A 14,259-nucleotide genomic window follows, 5' to 3' on the forward strand; every position below is an offset into this window, starting at 1 on the left:
CAGGTTTAGTCGGGAGGCACAAAGGCAGTGAATTTTAAGGATACTTCACAGGGTATGCCTCCTAAAAACCACACGCAAAATAGAGCCATCTGATTTGCTATTTTCAACAGATCTGAAGCCTTTTAGACTTCTTAAAAATTGCCCTCTGGCCTTCTCGAAGAGGCAAGGGACGGCTCAGGACTATCTCATCAAAGGAAGATTCTAGTCTAGAGGCGTGGCTCCCTCCCCCTGACGGGGCTAAGACAGACGGCTAGATGAATCAGGACAACAGTTCCCTTGGACCATTCTAAACACCTCTCCCCCACCTGCCTCTCAACATTCTTAAAGCTCACCTTCCAAAATAAGGAGTGACAGTCCAAAGTCTTTGGAGAATAACTTAGTTCCAACATTAAAAACTTTGAAGTGTTTAGCATACCTACCATATGAAAGTTCACCGTTTTAAATTTCCCCTCATCCTTTTCTTCCTTATAAGAGATTCTGAATGTGCTGTTACATTTTTCTTTGTTTATTATTCCCGGTCTCTTTCCAGAAAAGATTTCAGGCAGTGTAAATAAGTTCTAATGCCTATGTCACACATATTTGATCATTTTTCTATTTGGGAAGAAATAAAAGATCTAGAATTTCTCATTTAAATATCAAACCAAACTGCTATCTTGCCCTTCCTCAGCAAAACAAAAGCAAAAACAAAACAAACTTTGAAGAAAGTGCACGGAGGATAGAAAGCTAGGGTGGACGCTTGCGATAAAATCCCATCTCAAGGTCAAGGAACATGGAGGGGAAAACGGCCCCCTGTGTGTGCGGGTCCCCGGCTGAAGCAGGGCCTGGGGGCAGAGCAGCTGGTCCACTTACTCGGTGGTCGTGGTCAGCTCCTCCGTGACGTGGCTGGAGTGCAGCAGGCCTTCCCGCTTCTGAAAACCCCAAAATGAACAAATAAATCAACACCTGGGCAGAGAAACAGAGCAGGCGGGCAGCTGAGGCCGTGGACAGATGGCCCCAGGGCCGGGAGGCCAGCCTGGGGACAACAGAGAACTAAACAAAGGTTCGGCACCACACCCGAGCTGTGCTCGGGGGATGGACTGCAGGGGACCACACGGGTGACCCTTTGGTGGTTGGAACCTGCCCCACCCCCGCCCCCCCTGCTCTCCTGCCCTCTGAGAGCTGGCAGCTGTGGGAGGTCTCAAGAGAAACATCTCTGCTCCCAAAGAACTCCTCGACGCCCTGCAGCTGGGAAAGGTGACGAGCATGAAGGGACATACGTAACAGAAGGGAGGCATCGGATGAAACGACACACGTGCACTGGGTTGAACAGGGTCCCCCCGGAAGTCACGTCCATTCAGAGCCTCAGAATGGGGCCTCATTTGGAAATAGGGTCTTCGCAGATGTAATGAGTTCAGATAAGGGCATAACGGACTAGGGTGGGTCCTCCCCAGTGACTGGTGTCCTCAGAAGAAGAGAAAATAGAGACATAGGAACACGGACCAGACGGAAGAGGCCACGTGATGATGAAGACAGAGACTGCAGGGATGTGTCCACAAGCCCAGGACAGCCGAGGGTGCCGGCAGCCGGCAGAAGCCGGAGGAGGGAAGGAAGGACCCTCCTCTAGAGCCTGCGGAGGGGCCCTGTCGGTTCCCTGATTCGGACTTCAGGCCTCTATTATGTGAGAGGACAAACATCTGTTTTAAGTCACCCAGTTTGTGGGATTTTGTTACAGCAGCCCCAGGACACTAACACGGTGTGCGACACACCTGTCCCAGAGCCCGGTAGGTACGGAGAGGCAACGATGGTGGGGGAGAGGAAGGAGGCGGTGGTGGTGTGCCCGGACCTCAGGGTGGAGCGTGGCAGCCTGCTAACCCAACCGCCACCGTGAGCCCCTACTTGAATGCCTCAAGGGACGGGGAGCTCACTACCTGTTGGGCAGCCCACCTGGACGCCTCTCGAGATCCAAGATCCCCACGCTTTCCTGAGCTCGGCCTCCCAGGGAACTCTCACCACGGGTCCTAGTGAAGGAAGAGCAGCCAGGCGTCGGGGGCCGTCAGCTTCCCCACGGCCTCACCCTGGCTGATTCTCAGGAGTGCCCACGGGGGACGGTGGCGGGGGAGGCCCGGAGACATTTTATCCACTTATTCGCACATCAAATGTGCATCAGGCACCCACTAGATACCGGGCCCAGGGCTGGGTATGGGGCAGACGAGACTGAATATTTTTAATTAATTAATTGATTGATTTTTGGCTGCGTTGGGTCTTCGTTGCTGCGTGCAGGCTTTCTCTAGTTGCGGCGGCGCGGGCTTCTCATTGCGGTGGCTTCTCTCGTTGTGGAGCACGGGCTCTAGGCACTCGGGCTTCAGTAGTTGTGGCTCGCGGGCTCAGTAGTTGTGCTTGTGGGCCCTCGAGTGCAGGCTCCGTAGTTGTGGTGCACGGGCTTAGTTGCTCCGGGGCATGTGGGATCTTCCCAGACCAGGGATCGAACATGTCCCCTGAATTGGCAGGTGGATTCTTAACCACTGTGCCACCAGGGAAGTCCCAAGGCTGAATATTTTAAAAGTCTGTAGGAGAATCTCAATTTTTCGAGGAAACATTGCAGCTCAGGAAAATCAAGTGATTTCCCAAGGCCACACTGCCAGGTAGCAAACGCGACCCTTCCCTCACTCCATCCCTCCACGAACTGACACACTTCTTACATCTCCCCATCTCAACTGGATAACCAGGCGCAGAGGGACAGGCCAGGGGCAGCTCTAAGACCTGAGACCAGCCAGTCCTCGGGGGCCTCCCCTCCCCGCTTCATCCCGCTCTGGGAGTGGCCCAAAGAGTCCTCCTGTGACCTTGGTCAAGGAAGGACGCGCCAGCGAGTGTTTGCCCGGGCGAGTAGAACGTTCTGCAAACCCCAAAGATTTTCTTGGACCAAAGTGCAGGCCTGAAAGGAAATACCCCAATTACTGAGCTGCAGAGTGTTCCTAGGGCCCAGAGTCTGACGTACATGGGTTTGGGAACCATATGCTCATGTGTCCTTGGGAAGCCTTTCCCGGCCGACCATCCTGAGTCCAAGACGAGGGTGGCAGGAATGGTCCCCTGTCCCTGACACCACCACCGACCGCAAACATTCCCCTTTAGGAGGCAAACGGGGCCAAACGGCAGGTAACCCTCGCCTGAGGCCAGAAAGGAACATTCCTGCCCATCAGGTCGGAGCCAAGCTCCCGGGGTAAACGGAGGGTCAGACGGCTTCGGAAAACACAGGAGCAGCCAGAGCCTTGCTGACCGCAGAGACCACGGGACTGATAAGTTTAAAAACCAGAGGAGAGTGTGGAGCCGGACATCTCCGGGAACAGAAACACGAGAGACATCCATGTTCCGAGCGTAACTTCAACGCTTTAGCAGAAGCAGCTGATCCTTCGGGACCCGAGCACACTTTCCTCATCCAGGGTCCCCGGTAACCAGGGCGAGGGGAACAGGGACACAGCAGGTGCTTGATACACGCTTACTGGACAAGACTGCACACACGAAGCCAAGGCAGGATCTGTGCCCCTGAACGCAGGGGAAATCGACAAGAAAGGTGTCTCCGCCTCCGTCAGAAGGACCCTGGCTCCCAGTTACATTTTTCCAAGTGGAGCAAGAGAGTCGACCCTCAAAAACATGATGGGGGCTGATGGATGTCATTGGGAGGGAACAGAGAGAGGCTCTGATCGGGGTACTGGGGTATCTGTTTCATTCCGCTGGTCTCAGCCCTCTCCAGTGACTAATAAGCTCATTCAACAGGCCTGAATTCTTTGCGGGGAAATGAATGCTCTTTTGCAAAATGTGGAAAAGGAAACCTCCACGCACTCACGCCTTTGAATCTGCCTCTCTTCAGATCAACGCCCCTGTTTCTGCTCCATCATTTACTCTGAAGCCAGAGTAAGGCATACATTTCGTCAAGAGGAAAAAAGAGAGGGTAGTCTCTTAACGGGAAAAGGAAGAAAGTATGCAAACTAGAGGAGGAACGAGCACCGGAGCCTCTGGGGCAGAGCCGCGGGCAAGCCGACCGCCGGGCTGGCGATACTTACCCGTATGACCACCACTTGCACGGAGACGTGTTCGGGAAGGCGGATCGGGGCCCGGAAGTGCATGGCCAGGGCCACGAGGAGGTGGAGGATGGCCACCAGGTTCTTCCCGTGAATCGCTAGTCGGGGAGGGAGGAAGGGGGCTGCTTTAGATCATGAGACAGGAACCCCGAGCCCACGTCCAAAAGGCGGTGAAACCAACAAGGACCTACTGTATAGCATGGGGAACTATACTCAGTATTTTGTAATAACCTATAAGGAAAAAGAACCTGAAAAAAAATATATATATATGTGTATAACTGAATCACTTTGCTGTACACCTGAAACTAACACAACATCGTAAATCAACTATACTTGAATTTAAAAAGGAAAAAAGGGGGCGGGAGGGGGGAGGCAATAAAGACGCTGAGTGAAAATGAGACCTCAGAGGAAAACCACGGGCAGCAGCACAGCCCATGGAAAACGGAGAACAGCTGATGAACAGCCTGGGTGAATTAGCGCTGGCTTCTAACGTTTTCTTTCCTGTTGACCTCAGGTGACTTGTGCGAGCACTTTCAAAAGCATGTTGTCTGTAAAAGGAATGAACTGGGTGGTGAAGAGAGGGAATGAGCAGGAGGATACAGTCAGCACAAGAGAAGCAAAAAGACCGGGAAAAAAGGTCACCTGGGCACTTACCCACCACCACGACATGCATCATTATCTCGGGTGCTTAAAGTTCTCCCTCTATGCGATCAACCGTCTACACGGGGAAGGCTATGCAGGGCAAGCGGTGCCTGGGGGTGTTAGACGTGCCTCCTGCCCCACCTAGGGCCCTGGTTGCCAGCCCCGGCCACTAGCTCTCCTCTAGGATATGGACGGTTATCATCATGCCGTCCAGGGCTTTACTGATTCCCCTCCCCCAGCCCTGCAACCCAGGAGTGGGCCTGGGTCTGTCCTAGGTCTCGATGCCAAGAAGCCAGGGGTGAACCTGACTGCAGCCTTGGTCTCACCCAAGAACAGGGGCCCTTGGCGGCAGGGAGAGCATCTCAGCCGCTCCGGGCGGCCCTGCCGTGGGGACAGTGCTGGGGGAGGGCAGCAGGACAAAGCCCTTTCCAGTCTGTCCCGGCCGGTGCCTCACTTTTCTGGGTTTATGTCCTGCCTGGAAATACTGTGATGCCAGGTATTCCCAACGCCGGTGCTCTCTGAGACATACACCGGGGGCCGGCCTGAATCACCTTCTGAGGACCCGCATCGGTGAGTCACCAGTAGCACAGCTCACTGGGTGTTGGTGCCATTGGTATCCGGGGTGGAGGGTCCTTCCAAGAACCCCACAGAGCTTCTTCCGTCTTATAACCCAAACCTGGAAGACTTCCGCTGGAAGTCTCTCTTGATCCAGAAACGGTGCCTCTCCGCCCTGAAGCTTGGGGAAACCAGAGCACTGCCGGCGTGACTAAGTCCCTCACTGACACACTCCTCCTCTCCTGGCCACCTCCCTCAGGGCAGGCGTGTGAGCAGATCTGACACACGCGCTACCAAACGTAAAACGGATGCCTAGTGGGGAGCGGCCGCACGGCACAGGGACATCAGTCTGGCGCTCCGTGACCGCCCAGAGGGGTGGGATGGGGGGTGGGAGGGAGACGCAGGAGGGAGGGGATATGGGGATATACGGATGCATATGGCTGACTCCCTTTTTGTACAGCGGAAACTAACACACCATTGTAAAGCAATTAGACTCCAAGAAAGATGTCAAGAAAAAAAAACCCCACAAGGCCAGACAGGAAGACGAATGACACGGCAGGAAGCTCAGAGGCCGGGCTCCCCTCCCCCATCCCGGCGGCCACTCACTGTCCACGGTCCACTGGAGCGCCCGGCCGTGGGGCCGCAGCAGCTCCTGCACCGCCTGAAGCACTGTCTGCAGCTTCTGCTTCTGCCCTATTTCGGACTGGGTCACCTCGGCCACGTTCAGCTTGCAGTCTGCCAGTTTTTCTGCAACAAGAAGGACAAGGGCAAAAGGCAGAGTGTCAGGAAAAGCCGGAGGGGCTCAGGGCCTCCTGGCCAACCGGCTGCATTGAGGTCACCCCATCCTCTGTGGGGCTGCAAAGTGGAGCAGGTCATCGCCAACAGCGGGGACTGCCAGGACGCTGAGCCACGGAACTCTGAACTTTCGAGTCACTCCTCTTCCTTAGAACATCACTCCAGGGGGCTTCCCCTGGTGGCGCAGTGGTTAAGAATCCGCCTGCCAATGCAGGGGACACAGGTTCGAGCCCTGGTCTGGGAAGATCCCACATGCCGTGGGGCAACTAAGCCCGTGGACCACAACTACTGAACCCACGCGCCACAACTACTGAAGCCCGCGTGCCTAGAGCCCGTGCTCCGCAACAAGAGAAGCCACTGCAATAAGAAGCCCGCGCACCGCAACAAAGAGGAGACCCCCTCGCCACAACTAGAGAAAGCCTGCGCGCAGCAACGAAGACCCAACGCAGCCAAAAATAAATAAAGGTTTTTTTAAAAAAAGAAAGAAAGAAAATCACTCCAGGATGAAAGGGGGGCGGGGAGTTCAAGGATTAAAGTGTGGGCGTCCCACCCAGGAACAGCATATGCACAGAGAATGAACAAGATGATTCAAGGTGCAGCTGGGAGGTAAGGAGGTGACCTGCGGGGAAGGGACCAGAGGTGAAGAGGCTGGGCCAGTGTGTTCCCAGAGGGAAGAGAACTTTGGTGAGAAAATAGAAAGGCCCTCAGGGGTTGCCTCAGCCTCCCTGCACTCATTCGCTCCCAATTCTTCTTTCTCTAACAGCTGGACCCCACGGTAAGAAGGATTATGAGATATTCAGAGACCTGTGACAATTTTCTCACCAAGAGTGAGCGAGGAGCAGTCTGGAGGAGCTGACGAGCACGGTCACATCTGCTCAAGATTCATTGACTGAAGCTGAATCCCAGCCCCGGCTCGTGCGCCTTCACTCCCCTCCGGAGCGGAGCAGGAGGGATGCCTCACCCCACACCCGCTAAGGGGCAGGCGAGGAAGGCTCCCCAGGCGTCCCGCCTCTTCATTCATTCCAAGACTCGGGGTTCCCCGATAGATCTCCTCTGCACAACAACAGAAGCCACGTCATAGGACACGGCGAGATCAGGAACCGGGAGGGTGATGACAAAGTGCTGGGCACGGAGCCTGATGTGCTGTGAGCCGCCGGCACAGAGCTGCTGCCAGCACTCCCCAGCAAAGTTCTGTGGAAGGCGTGTTCTCCAGAGGCCCCTGCTCCGTCAACACTGTCTCCCCCATCCTCCCCTCCCTCGATGAGAACAAGAACAAGCAGTTTCGATATCCCCCCTTCAGGATCCTCTCATGACACAAAAACATCGGCTGGGCTCAGGGTTAGTCCAATCATTCATTCGCTTACAAAACAGTTACTGAGCACCTACTGTGCGCCAGGCACTGTCCTAGGACCAGATGCAGCACAGACACGGGAGACAGAGCTCTAGTGGGGAGTCAGCCACACCTGAAGAACCTCAGCTTGGGGGGCAGGGAGTGCTCGCGGCAAAACAAAGCAGCTCAACAAAGGAGGGAAATGATTCCTGTTTATGCGTTCTGATGTCCCCCCATCTGTTTCTAATAGGTCTTAGCGGAATCATCCACAGCTGTCTGCCCATCTGAACACCCCCCCCTGAAAATACATAGCACGTCCCCAGGTGCTCAAAAGCCAGCGACAGGACGGAGCTGGGGCCCCTGGGGAAGGAAGGAGGGTTGCAGAGAGCCAGGTGGTCCTAGAGCCTCGCCCGCTGGGAGTGATGGGGAGCCCGGCACATCTCTGCTGTCCCTGCCGCCAGCCAAACCTGGTTGCCATGACGCCGGGGGGAGGAGGAGTCGTGCACGGAGAAGGGAAGGAAACGGTATCAGCCTGCTACAGCTGCCGTAACAAAGTACCGCAGGGTGGGTGGCTTAAACGGTGGAAATTTGCTTTCTCACAGTCCCGGACGTCAGAAGTCCAAGATCAAGGTGAAAGCAGAGTTGGTCTCCCCTGAGGCCTCTCTCCTAGGCTTGTAGACATCCTCAGCTGGTCCTCCCTCTGTGTGTGTCTGCATCCTAGTCTCCTCTTTTTTTTTTGGCTGTGTTGGGTCTTTGTTGCTGCGTGCGGGCTTTCTCTAGTTGCGGCGAGCCGGGGCTACTCTTCGTTGTGGTGCGCAGGCTTCTCACTGCGGTGGCTTCTCTTGTTGCGGCTCTAGGCGCTTGGGCTTCAGTAGTTGTGGCACGTGGGCTTCGTAGTTGTGGCTCGCGGGCTCTAGAGCGCAGGCTCAGTCATTGTGGCGCACAGGCTTAGTTGCTCTGCAGCATGTGGGATCTTCCCGGACCAGGGCTCAAACCCGTGTCCCCTGCATTGGCAGGCGGAGTCTTAACCACTGCGCCACCAGGGAAGCCCTCCTCTTCTTATAAGGGCACCAATCTGATGGGTTGAGGGCCCACCCTAACTTCATTTTAACTTTAAAGACTGTCTCCAAATATAGTCACATCCCGAGGTCTTACGAATTCTGGGGGGTACGCAACTCAGCCGATAACAGAAACCAAGGAGGCTGGCCGTGCCTGGGTGCCGCCTGTGGCTGCGTCTCAGGTAACTCCCCCAAGTGGGAGAGAACGAGGCCCTTGGCCGCCCTCATCACCAGCGTCACTCTGCCCGCTGACGGGACTGCAGGGGCGGCTCAGGGTTTAGGCGTGGCCAGGACCCCTATCTTCCTAGCATGGAAAGGACAGAGGAAGATGGGGCGGATTCTCAGCGGTGGCTGGAAAACACGAGTGATGGCCGAATGCGGGCCTTGCGCACTTACTACACAAGGAAGGGCTTGCCTTTCACGAGGAGAAGCGTGTGCCGTGAGTCAGCAGCATGACAACAGCCAGCCCGGGGGCTGCCTCAATGCTCCAGCGTGGGCACTGTCACTGCCCGCAGGTGGCTCACCTGGACAACACTGCAAATGCAGGAGAGTTACACCCCCTGAAACTTGCCCTGGCAGAGGGTCTGGCAGCTGCCCCTGGAACCCGCTCTTAAGGAGAGGGGCACATCAGGGGGCCTACTAGTGTAGTGACTCACAGCTGGCCAAACCCAGAGGTCTGTGCTCTGTCCTCATCGCCCTCACTCCTGCCTTCTCCTCCTCTCTCCTGGCTGGACCCTCCAGATGCCTGTGCTGGCCCTTCCTCTGACCACTGACCACCCCCCCGGGCCCAGTTCCCAGACCTCTTCTCTCTACAGATGCACAGAAGTCAGCTTTGGCCTGTCATTCGGCCAAAATCTCCTATTTCATTTTAGCTTCTGCCTTTGAAAAGTAAAGAGCTGAATGCCTCCATCAGTATCATTCCTGGCAGCCCTGGGGCCCAGGATCACGTGATCACATAGGTTACTAATGCACCTCATCAGGGTAACAGCACATCATTAATACGACCAGTGACGTTCTGTTAATATCTGGATATTCTCTTCCATTGTTCTCTTCTTCAAACAGTGGTATGTCAAAGCACGACACATGAGACTTCAGAATTGCCCATCTAGGAGTACTTATGCAAGATATTCAAACAGGATGGAACTGCCACTACTTCACGCTGAAAAGGCTGCCTGAGCCAAAGCCAGCCTCTCGTTAGACCTCACAGATAACAAAGCGGACGTCGCAGGACTCAATGACAACCACAGCCACTGCAGAGCAAGTACCGCATCTGCTGAGGCCAACTGAAGAGGGGACCAAAAGGATGTGCCCTGAGCAGGCAAGGCCTTCTTACAGGGTACCGGCTCTAAGACACCCCTGACGCTCTACTCCAGAGAGGGCACTGGCGCCATCTACAGGCATCTAAGGCTGACATGCAGATCACATCCAGAGCTGATCTTGTGAGCCTGAGAGACAGACTTCCACGACCACAGCACTAGGTCTAAGGCTTAGGGATACAAGGTTTTCAAGTGACTGGGTGAGTGAAGCCACAGCTGCATGTAAAAAGCATCAGAAATAAAAGTGTTAAGTGAGCACCATGCTCTTATGTTTGCTTCTGAAAATATCAGGAAGTGTCTCCTTTGGGCAGTGAGCAAAGCAGCAGTTCAAAGGACTGTTTCAATAAGCAAGCATCGTCACCTACAGCCAAGTCTTCAAGTCCAGGAGTCAGAGGGAAGCTAGGTCTTTACACAGAGAGGGAGGGAAGCGGATAACCCAGGGCAGCGTCACCATCAGCAGAATCCTTGTGGGCAGTGCCAGCCTAAGAGCCATGCCTCCTCCATCCTTCTCTGCTGAAAGTAAGTGTCCGTCGTCACAAATGTCTGGTTCAGTGACCTCGAGAGCAATCTAGCACCTGACAGTGCTGAGAATGGCTGGACCAATGATACACTAGGAAACAACAAAGCTCTAACCAACATTTTTTTTTTTAAGATTTTTAAAATTTTTTTATTCTTTTTATTTTTGGGTGTGTTGGGTCTTTGTTTCTGCACGAGGGCTTTCTCTAGTTGCGGCGAGCGGGGGCCACTCTTCATCGCGGTGCGCGGGCCTCTCACTGTTGCGACCTCTCTTGCTGTGGAGCACTGGCTCCAGACGCTCAGGCTCAGTAGTTGTGGCTCACGGGCTTAGCTGCTGCACGGCATGTGGGATCCTCCCAGACCAGGGATCGAACCCGTGTCCCGTGCATTGGCAGGCAGATTCTCAACCACTGCGCCACCAGGGAAGCCCCAACCAACATTTTTAATAATAAAATTATGACAGTTACTAAACGATCTTGATAACATTTCATATTTATTCTTGTACTAAAGAAGTTCATTTTAAGATGGGGGTTCTCAGCTTAGATGAACAGAGATTTATTTAATTCTTGGCCCACAGCATTCAGCCAAACACAGAATTTGGAACATTCCCTCTGGGTGAGGCCACCCGGTCCCACGGCATTAACCGTCTCTGCACTGCTGGTCTCCACCCTTACCCTGCAGCTGACGCAGGCAGGATGGGTATCAGCCCTCTTGGCAGATGCACCACCCACCTCCTCATCCCCGCCCACCACGCCACTCCCAAGGGCTTTCTTGCTCACCAGCTGTTCAGGCCACAAACCTGGCCAGCAGTCTTCATGCCTCCATCAGCTTTAACCTCCCACATATCCTCCACTTCCATCCTGGACCGAGCCACTTCCTCTGATGCCTGGGCTGCTGTGACAGCGCCCTGACTAACCTCCCAGGTCCCCCTCCTGACCCACCCCCCAATTCATTCTGTACCCAGAAGCCCAAGCAATCTTTTAAAATGCTAACTCAGACCTTGTCACGGCCCTGCTCAAATCCTCTAGTGGCTTCCTGTCACTTGGAATAAAAGCCTTTGTCAGGACTGGATGTGATCTGGCCCCATCTGTCCACCCCGGCCACCTGCAGCCACCTTTCACTGCCCTTTAAACACTGCAGACTCTTCCTCTCTGCAGAGTCTCAGCCTGGAATGTTCTTTCCATGACAACTGAGCAGAAGCCTGCTTGGACGTCAGCTCCCCAGGGGGGCTGCCCCTGACTGCCCGGTCCTTCCACCCGACCCAGCCTCGCTGCCCCAGAACCTCTCTGATTCTCTCCCTAGCACTTGTCCCTCTCTTAGAGCATCTATTTGTGTTTCAGGTTGAACCACCACACAATAGTTCTCTTTCTCCCCTCTGCCAGAACAGGTGTCGGCAGTGGGGCATGGGGACTTCCTTCTTCCTGTCACCACTGCATCTCCACACCTGCCACACAATAGGCCAAAGGAGATTCATTCAACCAACGAAGGGATAACCAAAATAAACACAAAATCTTCTCCTGCTTAACGTGCTTTTTGAGGACTGACTGAACAAGGACAAAACAACGTGTGGGCCACATCCATCGCCATGTCCTCAGAGCCAGGTCTACGTGACAAGACCCTGCAGGTTTCCCTCCCAGATCGGACCGTCTGTTAAGAGCCATTGTGCTGAGTGTGCAAACTGCCCGCAGGGACCCGGGACTGAGGAATGACACGGAGGCTGGGCCACGCCACGATCTGGGCAGCTGCAGGGGTGCGTCCTGTGGGCCAGCCCTCCCCAGGATGCCCCTCTCCAGCCCCAGCCCCTCCTGTCTGCTTTCCCTCAGTACCTCTCCCCAACAACAGCACCCCCCAAACTCCAGGTGCCTGACTCGGGTTCCCCAGCACACCCCTGTGGAGCAAAACATGATCCCACCCCAGTGCTGGCCCCTGGCTGGAAGGAGTGGCCCTCCAGGCAGTCTGCTGGGAAGACCCTTGCACAGGACAGCGCTGGTCTGTGGGGTCATTAAGGGGTGAAGAGCGTGCGTAGAAAGAGCCCAGGGAGCAGGTCTGCACCCCGCCAATGCTGGGGGCAGGGCCTCCCGGGGACCTTCAGGAGGTGAGTTATCCTAACGGACAAGGGGACACTGAGTCCGCCGGGCCACACTCACGGGGATCTGGGCACCCTATCCAGGGCCTTTGCACTTCCTATAAAAGGAGCCCACGTCCTGCAGGTAGCAGACGGCCGGGCTTTCTTCACTCGCTCGGTCAACGCATGGTTGCCGTGTGCCCAGTGCTCAGAGGAACTCGGGGGACCCACCAGCCCTGCTTTCACTCTTCATCTCTCTGTCTTTGTCTTTGTTGTGTTGTTGTTCATTACCCCTTACTGACCCCAGGCCCTGTGCCCGGCCCCATGCTAAGGGCTCTATCTTTGTAGTAACAAAGATGTTACTTTGCTGAGGAACTCTGTCCACAAGGGACGGACATAAAAAGAGCATCGCAGTCAGTCTCCCTCCTCGCCACTCCCCCGCCACCCCCCATCTAAATCGTGCCCCTGAAGGGCACGGCTGGGGGCCACTCCCTCCAGCACCCTGGCCCCGATGGGCCTGCACAGGCTGGAGGTGCTCACAGCTGGACGGGCGCAGGCCAGGAGGGAGGGCTGCCCCAGAGAGGAGACGGCATCCCGTTCGTGCCCCATCACCGCGCTCCCCTTGTACACATGCATCCAACAGCAGAGGCCACAGACGGTTCTGGAAACTGTGAATGACCCACTGCAGCCCCGTGACTGGGAGCTCCGGCAGGACCCCCACCCGAGAGACGATGAGGGGGCCCCAGGGGCCACCACCTGGGAGCCATGGGCTCAGGGCTGCGGCTTACAGACGAGTGACCGATGTCGCCATGTAGAGGATCTTGTGGTCCAGCCTGGGGCTGCCCTTCCCGTGGACTCACCCAGGAGCTTCTGCAGCACCTGCCCGTCGTACAGGTCCTCCTCTAGCTGCTTTACGATGATTCTCTCCCCCACCAGCACGTCGTTGACCCAGTCGATGAGAACCTGCGGGGTGGACAGGCGTTATGGCCTCGCTCGCTGGTGCCAGGAGGGCCCAGGCGAGGACCAGAGCAAGCGCAGGAACGGAGAGCTGCTGGACACCAAGACACCCCCAGTGCAGGGGCCAGGAGAGCCCGAGGGGATGGGCACGCTTCTCCCACCCAGGCTGCCAGGGCTCCCGTGGGATTCACAGGAGGACTGGCGGAGGGCGGCAGCATGGGCAGACTGGCCTCCTCCCAGCGGGGACTTGGGTACGTGTGGGAACTCAGCCAGAGGAAATGATGATGTTCACCATGGCATATGCAGGCGGGCGGATCAAATGAGGAAACATCAGTAACACCGCCCCCCACGGCCCGAGACAGCACAGGTGAGCCTTAAAACGTCCACCCCCCTCCCTCCCTTAATATCTGCACTAAAACCATCCCTGACAGCCCTGAGCCTAACGCCGTGGACCGAAGGGGATCCCAAGGGGCTGTTACTGACAAGCTCTGAGAGCCTGCTCCCAGCGGCACCCTAATGTTTTCAAGGCTTTACTGAGATAGAATTTACATTCCACCCCATTGTTTAGTTTACTGACAAAGTTGTGCGACCGTCACCGTAATGCACTGAAGCACATTTCCATCACCCCACCAGGAAGCCCTGTATTGTCGGCAGTCACTCCCCGTCTACCCTCCCCCACCTCCTCTCAACCACAAAACCATCGTCTCCATGGATCTGCCCGTCCCGGATACTTCGTACGAAAGGAATCACGTCATACGTGATCTTTTGTGTCAGGCTTCTTTCACGTATCATGATGTTTTCAAGGTTCACCCAAGTTGTAGCACGTGTCAGGACCTCGTTCCTTCTTACAGCTGAATCCGTTGTACGGAGAGACGCGTTTTACGGATTCATTCCCCAGCCGATGGACATTTGGGTTGTCACCACTTTGGGGCTGTTGTCAACAGCGCTGCTGTGAACACGGACGTACAAT

At 55.5% G+C, this 14,259-nt stretch overlaps 1 protein-coding gene across 9 annotated transcripts in view; it reads right to left on the reverse strand.

Moving 5' to 3' along the window:
• PARVB (parvin beta) overlaps nt 1-14,259 on the reverse strand; it is a 109,986-nt gene that overhangs the window by 25,768 nt on the left and 69,959 nt on the right. For all 9 annotated transcript variants that reach the window (XM_033865880.2, XM_073788099.1, XM_073788103.1 and 6 more), the window contains 4 exons: nt 13,193-13,295; nt 5,859-5,999; nt 4,038-4,153; nt 850-908 (listed from right to left, as the gene is read on the reverse strand). In XM_033865880.2, the coding sequence (XP_033721771.1) occupies nt 850-908; nt 4,038-4,153; nt 5,859-5,999; nt 13,193-13,295 (419 nt within the window). The remainder of the gene's footprint in view (nt 1-849; nt 909-4,037; nt 4,154-5,858; nt 6,000-13,192; nt 13,296-14,259) is intronic.

Source organism: Tursiops truncatus, chromosome 11 (assembly GCF_011762595.2).
Source record: "Tursiops truncatus isolate mTurTru1 chromosome 11, mTurTru1.mat.Y, whole genome shotgun sequence".
In the NCBI taxonomy this organism is placed as follows: Eukaryota; Metazoa; Chordata; class Mammalia; order Artiodactyla; family Delphinidae; genus Tursiops; species Tursiops truncatus.